This window comes from Rhea pennata, chromosome 3 (genome assembly GCF_028389875.1).
Source record: "Rhea pennata isolate bPtePen1 chromosome 3, bPtePen1.pri, whole genome shotgun sequence".
NCBI lineage: Eukaryota > Metazoa > Chordata > Aves > Rheiformes > Rheidae > Rhea > Rhea pennata.
Window position 1 is genome coordinate 129,149,629 of NC_084665.1, and position 15,622 is coordinate 129,165,250.

Consider the following 15,622-nt stretch of genomic DNA (forward strand, 5'->3'; position numbering starts at 1 on the left):
ACGCGTGCACACGTGCGAAGCCCCGGAGCACCCAGGCGTCGCAGCGCCGGGCGCGGGCGGAGGGCGGCTGGGGCCGGTGTCCGCCGAGCAGCCGGCAGCCCCCGCGCCGCGGGCGAGCGGATCCGGCCCGGCTTCAGCCCGGGACCGGGACCGGGGCAGAGCGGCGCGGCCGCCGGCAGGCGCGCGGGCGCTTCGGCCTCGTGCCGGGCGAGCGGCGGCTGCAGAAGCGAGCCGGGAAGTACCGCGGTGGGTAGCGAGGGCGCAGAGGAGCGAGCGCCGCGCCGCCAGCCCCGCGACCCGCCCCTGCGAGGCGGACGCCCGTCCCTCCGCCGCCGGCGCGCCGCGACCCCGGCCAGGCTTGGCGGGACTCCGCGGGGACCCCTCGGTCCCGCCGCCGCCGCCGGGTGCTGCCGACCCCGCGGGAGGACGAGCCCAGCGGGCGCCGCGCCTCCGGCTGCCGATGGCCTTCTGCGCTGCGCCAGCAGGTCCCCGAGCGCGGCCACGCGCAGAACACACCTGCCTCAAGCCTTCCAAAGCACATTCCCGACTCTGCACAGCCACAGCCAGAACTCCCGGTCCTAACTCAGCCAACGCGACTGAAAGCGCACGGAGGCGACCACGAACCCTCCCAAGTCCCCACAAGTGTTCTGTGTTTGGCAGCCTAAAGCTAACATGCTGAACCAGGTTATCATCACTTTTCTTTCCTTCTTGACAGCTCGTTCACAATATTTATATTCGACTAAATCTGTGGCCACCATGTATGTTTATTTTTTCTCTCCCAAAGGGTTGTAGGTACCTAACGAGCACTTCCCGCCAAGAACCAATGCAGCATATCGGCTCAGACAGGAAGAAAAGCTGAGAGCTGGTTTCAGGGTTTATCACTCCTTTCCATTCATCACCCTTGATAAATATTTATAGATGCATTAGGGCACTCAGCTTCTTCCACTAAAAATAACATTCCTAAGCACCAAGAAAAAAAAAGTCACTAGTGATTGGAACTGATTACAGTGTTTCCCAAGTAGCTATAAAACGAGCGCCTAGCAAGGACTCAGACAGCGGTGAGCGTCTAACCTCAGACTATACAACTTTGTTATTTCTCTTAATTTTAAACAAAACCGAACATGACTCTCAAAAGTTAATGCACAGATGCTGATCAAAGCTAGCAATGGTCGTCCCTGAATTCCCTGCTCGCAAAGGGAAATTTTGCTAACAGTCTAAAGGAAAGTTTAGAGGCAGGAGTCCCCAGGAGGCATCGGCCTGGGGTTTATGGCCCATAGTTGCAGTGCTCCTCCTCGCTAGGCATCCCTCTACCCCTGACATGCCCTGTCATTTACTCTCAGCATGACATGCAACATCAAACGCTGCGGCACCCAGACATCAGCAGACAGCGTGGTGGTCTCAGGCGTGCTCGTTTTGCAGGAGCTGCACTCGCAGCGCCCGTTGCGTTGGTTCTAAATCTGTTTTTCATGCATACCAAGGGTCAGAAGTCAAGAGGAAACAACCAGCATGTGATGGGATTATGACGCCATTTGGTAAGAAATAAAATGAAACAATAATAAAAAATCAGTACACTTTACACGAGGTGGGAGTATTATCTTTCCCGGGTTTTCTAACCTCCCGTGAACTGCGGAGCTGGATGGGGCACTGTCTGATTACCGTTAGTGAACACATTTAGGAGGATAGTACATGCAATAACCTAAGAGGCGGACGCCCGCGTGAGAAAGCCCTCCGGCGGGTTAGGAGCGGGCGGCTTTTATCAGCAGGTGGTTGTGATCGGTCACAGTCGCACGATGGTGGATGTATCGGCGGCAACGTGCCTCTTGCGAAGGACGTGGAGACGTGCGTCGACCGCGAGCTCGCTGCGTCCCCCTCCGTGCCTGCGCCGCTGCAAGCACACGAGGCGCCGTGAGCGGGTCCGGCCCGCCGCGCTCCTCGGGCCGGGCGCGGGCCGCTACGGCGAGCAGCCTCTGCGAATCACCTTCGGGCGACCACCGCGCCGGTTGTACCACGAAAAGTTGGGGTTTACCTCGATCGCAGCTAATGCATCTGGCCCGCTATCAGCCTGGGCTGAGCCCGGCCCGGGAATTTGAAGAGGAAAGGCTGGTTTTGACTAATGGATCGGCTGCATCCAAGTGGCGAAGGCAAAACACCCAGAGAGGAGGTTGCCTGTCGCCTCCCTCCCGCTCCGTTCCGGGCTAAGCAAGCGAGCGCCGGCGCTGCGCCTCCCGAGCACGCGCCCCCTCCCTCGCCCCGCCGGGAGCGGTGGCAGATCATCTTCGTGGCCACGGCAAATATCGTGCGAGTGGGTCAGGGCGCAGAAACCCGACCCAGCGCCCTCCTGCGAGCCTCTCCCGGGGCACAGATAGGGATCGCAGGTTCTCCGGCGGCATTGTCACCACGGGGCGCGAGCTTGCCCTGCGAGCACCGTCCCGCGCTCTCCAGCCACCTGTTTGCCTATCCATCTGTTGTGCCTTATTATAACTTAAGCTGCAGGCTCTTTAAGGGTAGAGATTGTATTTTTAGTGCATCTGGATAGTGTCCATCACAATAGGGTCCTATTTCCTGGCTGGGGCCTCTCAGGATAAAAGTAACACTTACAAAGTGAGCGATAACATTGGTGAGACCGTTCTCACTGCAGACTGATGTGTCCCGCTCTGCAATAGCAGCAGTGGGTCTTAACAAGAAAAACTCTGCGCTACGATCAAGTGGCAGGCAGGGAAGGTCTCTCGTCTTGCGCACAAGCAGAAGGGACCTGGCAGCAGGCTACCAGGCGCTCGGTCATACGCATCACAGCTATGGGTACGGAGTGGGGCTACTGTACATGTGAAGAGAAAGATATCCATACTTACTCGAACTACTGTACAGCCTGTGGTCTTCTATCTAACCTGTAATACAGGGGAAAAGCAAACATTTATGACACAGGTAATTTTATTTCTTATAAAATCAAAAATCTAAACTTTCATCTCTTATTGCTCTAAGGAGTACCTCTCTTTTCAGGACTGCAAACAGCCTTACAGGCATTTGGATAAATCTCAAGTCCCAGAGATACAAGGTAGATTAAAAAAGAGGATCACAAGGATCATGGAGCAGTCGAGGTGGGAAGGGATCTCCTGTCTAGCCCAACCCCCCCTGCTCGAGGCAGAGTCAACTACAGCAGATTGTCCTGGGCTATGTCCAGTTGGGTTTTCAGTATCTCCAGGGATGCAGACTCCAAAACCTCTCTGGGCAACCTGCTCCAGTGCTAGACCATCCTTACCATAAAAAAGCTTTCCTTTACGTTTCAATGGGATTTCCTGTATTTCAGTTTGTGCTCCTTGCTTCTTGTCTTTTTACTGGGCATCACTGAGAAAGCCTCCTTTACTTCCTTCCCTCAGATATTTATACTTGTTGGTAAGATCCCCCTGAGCCGTCTCTTCTCCAGGCTGAGCAGTCCCAGGTCTCTCAAACGCTCCTTGTATGAGAGCTGCTCCAGCAGGTCCGTGTCTCGCTTGTACTGTGGAGCCCAGCACTGGAGCCAGAACTCCAGGTGAGGCTTCACCGGTGCTGAGGATCACCTCCATCCACCTGCTGGCTGCTGAATGCAGCCCAGGACACCACTGGCCCTATCCAAGTGCTATGCTTGACTAAGGAGTAACGTCTGGCGTATGTGTGAACAAGGATCTGGGCATTCATTTTCCAGATTTCCGGAAGGGGTAACCCAAATAGGCAGCGGAGGCTGGCTGAACTGCAACGGGATGATGCCTGATGCGACTAGATGGATGGAATTTTGTCAGCTCCTCTGTGCTCTTCTGCGCCTGAAAACCTGTGCAGACAACTTCTTTTAAGATACTGCCTAATCCGTAATCATAATCACAGAAGACACAGCCAATCTGGAGTCTTCCTGAATGGTTTCATCTTACTAAAGTAGTATAATGTCACTATCGTATCAAATGTATGAACATAAGCCTCCCCAGAGGTAGTGAGAGTTTGGGGGTAGAAACCTGTGAGGTGGATTGATTGGGACACAGAGACCTCTGAAATAACTTTGTGAAGAAACTTGCGTGGAAGCCAACGGGTACAGCTCATTCCAGATGTCATCTCCAGACATATGGAGGAAAAGAAGGTGATCAGGAGTAGCCAGCATGGATGGCTGGCTTAACCAATCTGCTTAACCTGCTTAACCAATCTGAGAGCCTTCTACAATGGACTGACTGGCTGGGTAGATGAGGGGAGAGCAGTGGACGTTGTGCCCCTTGACTTCAGCAAGGCTTTGGACACTGTCTCCCATAACATCCTCCTACATAAACTCAGGAAGTGTGGGTTAGACAAGTGGACAGTGAGGTGGATTGAGAAGTGGCTGAAAGGCAGAGCTCAGAGGGTCGTCATCAGTGGCGTGGAGTCCAGTTAGAGGCCTGTGGCTAGTGGGGTCGCCCAGGGCTCAGGACTGGGTCCCATCCTGTTCAACTTCTTCATCAAGGACCTGGATGAGGGGACAGAGTGCCTCCTCAGCAAGTTTGCTGAGAATACCAAGCTGGGAGGAGTGGCTGACACACCTGAGGGCTGTGCTGCCATTCAGAGAGACCTGGAGAGGCTGGAGAGCTGGGCGGAGAGGAACCTCCTGAGGTTCAACAAGGGCAAGTGCAGAGTCCTGCACCTAGGGAGGAATGACCCTAGGCACCAGGACAAGCTGGGGTCTGACCTTGTGGAGAGCAGCTCTGCAGAGAAGGACCTGGGAGTGCTGGTGGATGACAAGTTGACCATGAGCCAGCAATGTGCCCTTGTGGCCAAGAAGGCCAATGGTCTCCTGGGCTGCACTGGGAAGAGTGTTGCCAGCAGGTGGAGGAAAGTGATCCTGCCCCTCTCCTCAGCCCTGGGGAGGCCTCATCTCGAGTCCTGTGTCCAGTTCTGGGCTCCCCAGTCCAAGAGAGACATGGAGCTACTGGAGAGAGTCCAGTGTAGGGCTACAAAGATGATCCGAGGGCTGGAGCACCTGCCCTGTGAGGAACGGCTGCGAGAGCTGGGCCTGTTCAGCCTGGGGAAGAGCAGACTGAGGGGGGATCTGATCAGTGTGTAGAAGTACCTGAAGGGAGGGTGTCAGGGGGACGGGGACAAACTCTTTTCAGTTGTCCCGTGTGACAGGACAAGAGGCAATGGGCAGAAGTTGAAGCACAGGAAGTTCCGCCTGAAGGCGAGGGGGAATTTCTTCCCTGTGAGAGTGACAGAGCACTGGAGCAGGTTGCCCAGAGAGGTTGTGGAGTCTCCTTCTCTGGAGATCTTTAAGGCCTGCCTGGATGCAACCCTGTCTACCATGCTGTAGGTGACCCTGCTGAGCAGGGGGGTTGGACTAGATGATCTCCAGAGGTCCCTTCCAACCTTACTGATTCTGTGATTCTATGAAATACTGCTGTCCTTAAGAAACCCATCATACGGGGAAGTCTCTGGGAGGACCTGCCTCTGTCTTGTTCTTCACGCCAATGCAGAAGCTTTGAAGCCTACAGGCTACATGAAGGGTGGTGTAAAAGCAGGTCAGCAACTTCTAGCATGGTGGGGGCAGTAGCTATACCAGTATCGCATTGAGAAAAGCAGTGAGAAAGATGGGGCTGATATTTAACAGAAAGGACTGAATTGCTCCTCACGTCCATTCTGGAAAGGGGCAGAAGCAACAGGCTTACACCGCAGCAAGGGAGAGCCTTTCTGAGATTGGGACACAAATGCAGTCACTGCACAACGAATAACCTCAGGCCAGCTAGAGCTCGTCATGAGCACTTAGCACGGCTGCCCAAAACACGCAGACCTGCGCTGCTGCAGCGTCAGTGGCACCTGCTGTGCTCCTGCTGCAGGTGCCAGCAGTAATACGGGCCAGAGTGCGAGAGCGTTCATCAGGGTTGTGTCATCAGGCCGGGGCATAGCGTGACGCTGAACCCAGAGACCGATTCCTCATCTCCACTCGTGCTTTGGTTTCTAGAGGAGCTTCCAGCATTTTCACAATGTTCTCAGGAGCCTGAACCCTACAGGAGGACTGTAGCTTATCATATTATGTATTTATATGTACATATGTACATATGTACATATGTTATTATATGTAGCTTACATATTGATCATTCTTTGATTTTTCTGCTAGATTTTCATCTAACTAACTTTGTGGTGTTAAAAAATCACTTAATCTTTGGCAGTGACAATATTTACATTCCACACGAAAGCTACTGGGGCAAGTTCTGCTTTTGGTTACACATCTCCATTGCCACTGATTCCAAGGCTGTTGCAATGAGTAACAGAGCAGAATTTGTCTTACTGGGTGTCTCCTAGCATACATCATATTTCAACTCCTCAAACTCCCCCTTTCCCTATTTCTCATGTGGGATACAGTATACATTTGGAAAAAGCTGAAGCGTCATCTACTAAGAATCTAAACTATTTAACATAAGAGGAATGTTCCAGGAGAAAGAGTATTCTGTGATTTAAAACCAATGTGATACTGCTTTGAAAACAGTTGCTTTAGTTGAGGTCAAACTTATTGCACTTCTCATATAATCTTATCATTTCTAACACTGATGGAAAAACCATCAGGAAACAGAGCAGTCCCAAACACCTGAATGCTTCACAGAACTTACTGGACAGGAAAGCTTTGGAAAACAAGCTTTTTTAGCATGGAATGCGAGCCCCTTTCCTTCATGTTAGCCAGAAGAAAAATGTGCATAGAACAAAAAAAGAATAAAAAGTTCAAGTTTGCCTATGCTGAAATCAGATCTGGCTCAAGTAAGACAAATGCTTTGGCTAATTTGTCCCTTTCCAAGTCTCCTTTTCCAGCTTTGGTTTAAAATGTATAAAATAAAAGTGGAGATCTCTAAGCAAATCAGAGTCATGTCTAGAATAAAGACTGAGCTAAAATATTTAATGATTTAGTTTCCTGACTGAAAGAAATGTGGTATTTGGACAAATCTGCACGGAAGCTATCAGGAGTAGCTTACGTAATAGGTTCCTTTCACTTACTTAAAAAATGAAAGATGAGGTAGCCCAGCAGCCCCTATCACTGTCTGCTAAGGTCGTCTTTCGATGAGACTACTCTTGGGGCTCAGTGGTGGCTCTCTCAATCTCAGCAACAAACTGACTGCCAGATTTGGGGTCAGGAGGGAATCTTCTCCCCAGCGTAGACTGACAGGGATCGTTACGGATTTTGCTCTCCTCTTTAGGTTGGGCAAGGTCTTTTGTCACGGGGAACACTGGGACGCAGGTGCTTTGGGCTCACGGAGTGTGACATGAGCAAGACTCCTACGGACCCTTCTAGCTCAAGCATACAGTGCACAGTTGTTTGCCAATCTGAGGGCTACGCTCCACGCCTGTGACGAGCACTTCCAGCGCTGTAACTATGCTAGCACATGTTGTTTATTCATTCACACCAAAGAAAGAAGTGGTCTGCGGAGGATTAGTATCCAGCCCCGAAATCCAGGGATATCGGAGATGAAAGAGACCTCCTGCGAAAGCCCGTTTAGCTGATCACATTGCCTACACAGGATTAGCAGTGACAGGGTAATTTTGAACTTTTGTCCAATCAAGTCTTTGTGTTCGGCCCACGGTCACACAAGGCAGTGGTTCATCAGGTGACAGCTGTTTAGTGACTCTACTGGCACCAGCCTACACTTTGTTTTTTCTAGTATCTAACTCCGTTCGTTTGGACTGGATTTCTTGCAGCACTCAAACTCCTCCTCTGGTAACACATTCCAAGTATCTGTGCACGGCCTTTGTTAAACAAAACCCATCCGCTACATCTGAACACACAGGCTGTAGAAACTGTTGCAATGACGTCATTGCAACCATGGCAGATGTGGAGAGAGCAAGCCTGAAACATGGCAAGGACGGGAGCGGAAAGCCAAACCTGTTGAGTGTCTGCAGGTGGCGTAACAGTAACAGCAGTAACGTTAGGCTGCCTCAACCTGGAATCACTCGCACTAACAGCCCTCTCTTGGGACTGTCAATGGAGAGCTTGTGAACGCAAACGGATCTCTTACAGGGGAACAAACCAGAAAATGCTTTACAGTTCAGAGACCATAATTTGTCCTTTTACCTCGGTCCTTCCCATTCTGCATTTTTTCTGTTTCTTCTTCATCTTCTTCCTCTGCTTCAAAAAAAAAAAAAAAAAAGGAGAAAAAAAAGAAAGAAAGAAAGAAAAGCATGAGACAAGGAGGTGAGAGAACAGATATGTACGCAGGGGACTTCTCAGTGCCAAGGAAGAAGTGGCTTTTCAGGCATAGCTGATATTGGAGGGGATAGAGGGCAGGAAAACAGGCTCCCAAGCAGAACTTGGATGGAAGTGTCATCATCCTTTCCACAGGCACAGTGTCAACTCACTTCTGGTGGTACAACAGTCCCCACTTCATCCTGATCAGATGGGTAGAGGTTGCAAAGGGCTAGTTGGAAGCAGCATCTGTGCTATCCAATAAAGCTGTATCTGGCCCAGGTACTAGTGGGACCAAAGTCCCTCGTGCACTCTTATTTCAGCACTGTAAGAAACAAAGAACTACACAATACACATAGTGGAAAGGAAGTCAAGGCTTAAAATTCAAGGTCAGTTCTAGGAAAGAAAAAAAAGAACATGGTTTATGGTGATCCAAAGTGAAAATCCTGGAGGTTGCCTCCTGAAATTGTAGAGTTTACCCATTCAGGGTGTTCAGTGACACCAATGCTCACAAAAACGTCTGGGGCAAAGCTATATAACTAATAACAGGCTGCACCCTGAGAGACAGACTCTCATTTTATGCCTGAGAGCTGGTGGTTCATTATATTTAACTCCAGTTAAGATTAAGTTATAAACTCTTTATGGCAAGGCTCATATTTATGTAGCAGTGAGCTGGAGCAGAAGGTCACATTCTTCTGTAGCTGGTGGGTCATATCTCTCCGTGCAACATTTCAATGAGACCTCTGTAAACAGGTAACGGTCATTATGAGCAGTGATATCACTTCTGCTTGTTTCACATGCTGCTGAGAGCAAAGAAAGGGCGAAAACCCTGTAATAAAAGGCACAATTTGAAAAATGTAGGTATTTTGAATTACTCTGATCAAAGGGGAGCTTGACTACGGAGTCATATAAACATTTGTTCTTTCTTGCTTTGATAACAGGACCAATGATACATATTGGAATCACAGCACTTCTGCATACTCACTGCTGGCTCCTGATGAGTCCTTAGTGTGAGTGCAGAAGAGACTACTGACAAAACCTAACTTTCTTTTACCAAGAAGCGAAGGGGCTTCTCAGTTCGGGCGCACAGCTTGCCTCCTGTTCAGGAGCAGCTTTGCAGGGCAGGGGCTCAGCCACCTTCAGAAGCATTTTGCTTGGTCCTTGGACACCAGAAGTATGTATTTTTTTAAGCTCCTTTTGAGTAAAAATGGTATAAAGTGTTTCCTATCCAGAACCTAGTCAGCACCAAAGCTATGAGGACTAGCAGTGCAGGAGAAGGCAGATCACGGGATGATCAAACCACCCATGAGAAGCCCGAATTGCATGCAGAAATAGGCAACCTTCCGTCAGATATACCCTGAAGCAGTGTTTCCTCCCAGCGTGATCTGCTTTCTGAGCTCGCACAAAGGTACTGAGAGGCAAACAGGAGGCGTGGGTAGAGCATACAACAGCGTCTCACAAAACGCTCACAACACAACGCCTGCAGCTGTAACTGGCGGGACCTGGGCTGGAGGAGGTGTATCACCTCACAGTTCACCTCCTGGACAGTACATGCTAAATCCCACCGGCACTCATCAGCTGAGCATAACTCACACTTTTCCTAATTCATACAAATGAAATGATTTCAGGGATCCTTCTTTATTATCTGCGTATCATCAACTAGGAGACTATAATTAATTTTATCTATCTTCCCTCCCTTGTGAACTGTAACTACGTTGCACAACACCTGACAAGACTGAAATGAGAGTCAATAGCGTAACCTGCTTTTTTTTTTTGCATTTACCAAACTCCCAGAGATTTCAGAAGAGAACAGGAGATTGGAAGTTCTAGCTGACATTTCGACTCTGCCACAAGGCACCCTGGACCAGACTCTGAGCTCAGCTCTACCAATGTAAATCTGCTCTTCTATTAAAAGCAAAAAATAAATTACTGCAGACATCTGTTTTGGGCAGGGAGTTTGTTCACTGTGTTTCAGCCTAAAGGGAACAGAACTGTGGGTCTTGGAACATGGTGATTTATTAAAGAAACACAAGGCCCTTAAACGATAATGGCACTAGTGATTCCTGCTGTAATACATGAAAGACTTTATTAACTCACAGCTGCCTTTGCAGCCAAGACACAAGATTTAGAGGAGGCGAATTTACTGCTCAGTAGTAAAATATCAACCTGGTTTATAACTAGGGTTTCTGCTTTATAACTATGAATTCTCTATTAAGTGTGGTGGGAATAAAAACTCTAACTAGTTTTAAGATGGAGCTTGATAAGTTTATGGAGGGGATTATGTGATGCAACTACCGGATACAGAAAGGGGCTGGAGGAGGCGCCTGGCAGGTCTGTGAGCAATAGAAACTGAGAGTTTCAATCTGAATGCAGAGTGCTTGACTTCTTTCTTAAAGCAGAAGGCCCACGAACAAGCTACTGGAATACTAAATAATCATATACTTCATTAGTGACAAAGCTCCAGAGTCACAGGATGCCTCCCTGGACTAGAGCATAAGCTGCTGTAGCCCAATCAGTGTGTTTACTTTCACTGGCATGGTAAAAATGTATGAAGGGAATAATTACCTTTCTTTTCCACGTTGCTAATTAATCCTTTGCTGAAACTGAACTCATGTACATTGTGCTATATATCTGTGATTACAACAGCTAACGGGGATTCGTTTTAGAGTAGTCTCACCTGCTGTTAAAATAGTGCAGTCATTAAGCAATAGCTCACGTACATGTACTCAAAAATCTACCCTGACTTCTAACTTCTAAGCTTTTGTTGCTAAGAAACTCTCATTTTCAGAAATGTGACTGTAAAAGTGACACTCTTCCTGTCCAAGTAAGTGTCCGAGACATGCCTGCACGCTACTCAGGAAAAGCTTTTTTGTACTATTACGTATGCATAAATCAGTATGAGCAGGAGCGAGTGAGCTTGATTTTAGTCTGCTTCATGAATCATCAACAGTGATACCTGCCAGGTTTCTATCTGCAGGATATTACCTTAACTATCAGTGATAAAATCAATGGACACCCTATTCAGATGGAACTTGGAGTCCTCAATAATGTAAGCTATAAAAATTTTCATTTTATCATTGAAAAAAAATGAACACATAATCTGGCATCATTTGTTTTAAATACAGTTTTTATAAAAGAATAAATCTGAAGATAGATCTCCAACTTGTGGCTTTAAGCTCTCCTGTTTCTGCTGCACATACATGCTGTTAAATTAAGCCTTACCTGAGTGAAGTTCCTTCACCAGAGATGACATCGTGTTTGTAATTGAATCAGCTGCTACCAGCAGATCATTGCGGAGGTTCCTCCTTGCACCTGGGAGGAAAGCGGACACAGGAGCAGTAGGTACAGCAAATGCTGCATTACCCCTTCCCAACCTGCTTGCACCATGACACTCAGCCACACATCCCTCACCAATCTCAATATATTGTTAACTTCCCTTGGGAACGAGGATGATAGCAGCAGTCTTAAAACCTCCGCCTGCCCAACAGTCTCTCAGACACCACAGCTGCAAGGCAAGACCCCTCCAAAACCAGCCGGGCTGAGTGAAGAATTTGGAGCAGATCTGCTCAACTGCCGGCCTGTTTGGCTGACTAGCCAGCACACTGCTCTCCTCCTCGACAAGGACAGCACGCATCTCGAGACAGGCAGCATCTCAGGGAGTTCAGGTGTTGACAGGAGGCGTGGGATGCTGTCCGTGGCGCATGCTCTTCTGTTCGTCCAAAGTTATGACAATGCTGGCTTCTTCTGCAACAGGCATTGCTGAGGTTGGAGAGGAATAAAAGATATCTGCATCCCAGTCCTCTGCAGGACTCTCCTCTTGCATCGCTGGAGGGAGTAACGCTCCTGCTCGACGTGCCACGCAGCGAGGGGGAACGGGGCCTTGCTGCCACCTGTGACACGGACCTACCTCGTTGCAGCACTCGTGCTCTGCGGGCCTCTGCTAGGGTGACCTGCTCCCACACAGGCAACTCGGACATCTGCCACGGCTGCGTGAAGGTGATGGGGCACAGCAAGTGCCGCAAACTTGCAAAGGAAACGTGAAGCTGGCTACTGCCCTAGAAGAGAAGAGCAAGGCCAGCGGGAGCCGCTGCCCTTCTGGGATGAGTCTCACTGCCTCTTGCTGACCCCGAGACGATAACGATTTGTTATTAACCATCTATTCTGACTCGGCCGTGCTGCTCCCGCCGTCAGAGCGAGCGGCACTCTGATGGCAGAGCCTCCTGTTGATCTCAGTCCAATTTGGTCGCACTGCAGCGACCGCAGATGCCACGGACGTGACTTCTTGCTCTTACCCCCCTCCCCAGCACCTTTCCGTGCTGCGCAGTGCTGCTAGTTACGGCTTTATTGGGAGGCTTTGATGGCATCAGCTCATGCTTTCTGCCCCAGCAGGCAGTCGCCAGTGGCAGTTTCTCAGCTCGTGGAGCGATGGCACGGAGCTGAGGCTTTGCCGTGAGCACATCGCTGTAATGTTTCATTGGCCATTCCCCACATCTTAACTCCTCACAGAAAATGGCTTCGGGCCGTCTGTTATCCGACATATGCACCAGATGTCCAAATCAGCGTAGCCTCCAGGAGTGCTGCTTTGATGCTGAGTATCCGACACGGCTCTCAGACCTCCAAGTTTAGGATCCTGTCCTGTCATTTACTCCAGCAAGGGCAGGAAGACAACACATGTGGAATTAACGGAGACATTTGATGTGACATTCTGCAGCTGTACCGAACTGCAGTAATGACAACTGTACATTACACGTTCACGTTTGTTTGAAGTTGGATGCCTCTTTCATTCCAGACATGCTGCTTTAATCTCCCAAATGCTGTGCTGGCTCTTACTCTCCTCTGCGCAACTTTGTCATTAGTTGTGGTGGTGTGCGACCGCCTGCTGCTACATTTTGCCTATGGATTTTAGCGTTTTTTAGCACTGTCAGCACGGGCTGCTGAGCTCACATGCTTTGCAGCGAGGTTTCCTTTTCCTCCAGGTCGTGCCACCCGCACCCAGCGGCAGTGCTGGGACAGTAAGGTATAGGGCGATCCACAAACACTGTGCGATTTACGGGAGAAAAACGCAGTCTGAGGGCCAACAGGTCTGGGACCCTTGGCTCCGGGGAAGCCTCCACATCTCAAAAACACCAGTGGAGACTGCAAGGAGACGCGTTTATCCAACATCCTCCACACTGCCACTGCATGCAAAGGTAAAGCAGGGCCACCACTGCTTGGTGGTACTTTCGGTAGTGAGAGGCTGTAACGTTCCTGCCTGTGCCTCCTGCGAATCCAGGCAAAAACGTTAACGAGCCTGTCTGGCCATCTATGTGCAGAGGCCTCTGGAAGCCCTCCTGGCTGGTGGTAGCAAATGATTTTATTAGGTGAAAACATAGAGATTTTTATCCTGTTTCCTATATTGTTCATGAGTCTTGAACATGCCCGATTTTGCATGATTAATGTGAAATCGCAGTATTGTGCAGATTGCCTCTCTGGAACGATCATTCCAGGAAACTTATTATGAAGTCTGCTGACCATTTTTCTTGCAAGATTTTTTTCTAGATGTAGAGAGAAATAAGATCTCACTGCGGTTATCACAAGATGAACATTCACCTTTTGTCTGCAGAGGTGGATTGTATTTGCATCTCAGGAATCCTGAGGGAGTGTTTTCTTCTCTATCAAGACGAAAAACAGCAGTATTAATTTTCTCATTAGATGGTGACCTCTGTATTTGAATACTTCACGAGGTATATCATGAGAGAATTCTTCCAATATTGCATTACTGTGTTCTCCCTGTGGTCAAGTGGAAGATCAAGAAATCACCTATGGAGGAATCTTATCTTAAGGCCATATATTCAGTATCACTGAGATTCAGCACTTGGAAAGTTTCCATCTCTAGATCTGTTTAGTTTCCGTCTGACCATGACAGGGAAACTCCTAGAAGACTTGTGGTCTGGGAGGAAAGACAAGATGTCGGCTCCTATTAATAAAAGAAGCTGATATTCCTACCCATTAGTAGGTCACCTCAACAAGCAGAAGTGGAACAGAGCTGAGATCTTCACTCTTCTTTCCTCTTCCCTCCCACTGTGACATTTTGTAAGAATCTAGTAGATGTGTGTAGGTCAACAAACATAATTTAAATATTTTTATTAAAAAGTATAAAACAAATGCCACTTTTTTTTTTGCAATAATTTTGTACCGCAGGCATTGCCATTAGGTTTTTTGCCTCTGCAGAGCCATCACGACTAGCAACACCAAGCTGTTGTGATGTGGGTGCCCCACAAGTCCTTAGCCCAGCCCTGAAGAGTTTTATAAAACACCTGATACATGACAACATATATCTGAGATGCTGCCAGATCTTAAAACCTAGAAAAAGCAGGTTTCCACTTCAGGCAATACTGACAGGTCCCAATGGAATTCGTATCCTCAAGAACCAGTCATTCTGGTAAAAGGTATCACGGAATCCTTGATTATTACATGAACTCCTACAAGAGCCAGGGGTCTGAGGAAGGCAATTCTGACTAAAAACCATTCAGAGAGAACACTGTTTTGTCATGGCTTTTGCCTGTGTTTCTTGAAGAGAAAAGCAGATGAATAGAGAGCAAATTTTGGTGCCAAAACAATATTGTAAAATAAAAAAATCAAGCACGTCAGTTAACGTACTACTATAATCATGTGTTCATTACTCCTAGTTGCAGGAAGGAGATCTTTTCATCTCTTTGTACTTTCCTCATTAAAAAAAGGAAAGGGGAAAAGGATGAACCAGATAGAGCAGATTTTCTCAGTAACTTGCAGGACTCATTGCACTGCTGTTCCACTTTATGTAGCCTGCAAAAAAGAAAGTCAATCTGCAAAGGGGGAAGGAAAGGCAGCTGCCAAAGAAATCAGTTGAGAGCTCTCGGCTGTACCATCAAACTCGCTGCAGAGATGAAGAGGAGGCGACTGGACCACCCACAGCAACAGATGGAGTGCTGTGCCTCTGGTATTTGGCATCTTGCCTCTCTGGAAATGCCTGCTTCTGCTGTCGTTTCTGGAAGTGTTTAGAGGGATGAGGAGCTTGTTCCTACCGATGGGATTGGAAAAAGACATATCCTACTCACAGAGGGGCTGTAGATACAGCGTTTTCAGACTGGACTTTCTTTGTCAACTCACCTGCTCACTGCCTGAAATTCTGGAGAACAAGTAACAGAGCCTTTAATTGTGCTGAGGGCATGCAGTCCTCACTGCAACCTTCTAGACTCAAATACTAATTAAAAGTATTCCTTGCTACTTCCCGCTCCTCTGCTACATTTTGTAGTCTCTTCCGTACCTTCTTCTGGCAGCAGTTCATTTTCCAATCAGCAGCTGATAAATGCACATTGTTTTTTAAAATGTGTTTGCCTTCCAGATGTATCATCAGTTCCATGAAGTTTATTTTCATAGTTTCTTTGTTTTAAGAAGAAAACCATTCATCTGACAAAGGTATCTGACATGATCTTCCCTGCTCAGCAAGTA

The 15,622-nt window shown here is 48.5% G+C and overlaps 1 protein-coding gene across 5 annotated transcripts in view; it reads right to left on the reverse strand.

The window, feature by feature from the left end:
- Positions 1-396: 396 nt before the first annotated feature.
- Positions 397-15,622, reverse strand: part of DTNB (dystrobrevin beta) — a 219,126-nt gene continuing 203,900 nt past the window's right edge. For 4 of the 5 annotated variants that reach the window (XM_062573367.1, XM_062573366.1, XM_062573364.1 and 1 more), the window contains 4 exons: positions 11,375-11,464; positions 8,042-8,095; positions 2,850-2,885; positions 397-1,885 (listed from right to left, as the gene is read on the reverse strand). In XM_062573367.1, the coding sequence (XP_062429351.1) occupies positions 2,881-2,885; positions 8,042-8,095; positions 11,375-11,464 (149 nt within the window). In that variant the 3' untranslated portion in view covers positions 397-1,885; positions 2,850-2,880. The remainder of the gene's footprint in view (positions 1,886-2,849; positions 2,886-8,041; positions 8,096-11,374; positions 11,465-15,622) is intronic. The other variant, XM_062573363.1, reaches the window with a different exon arrangement.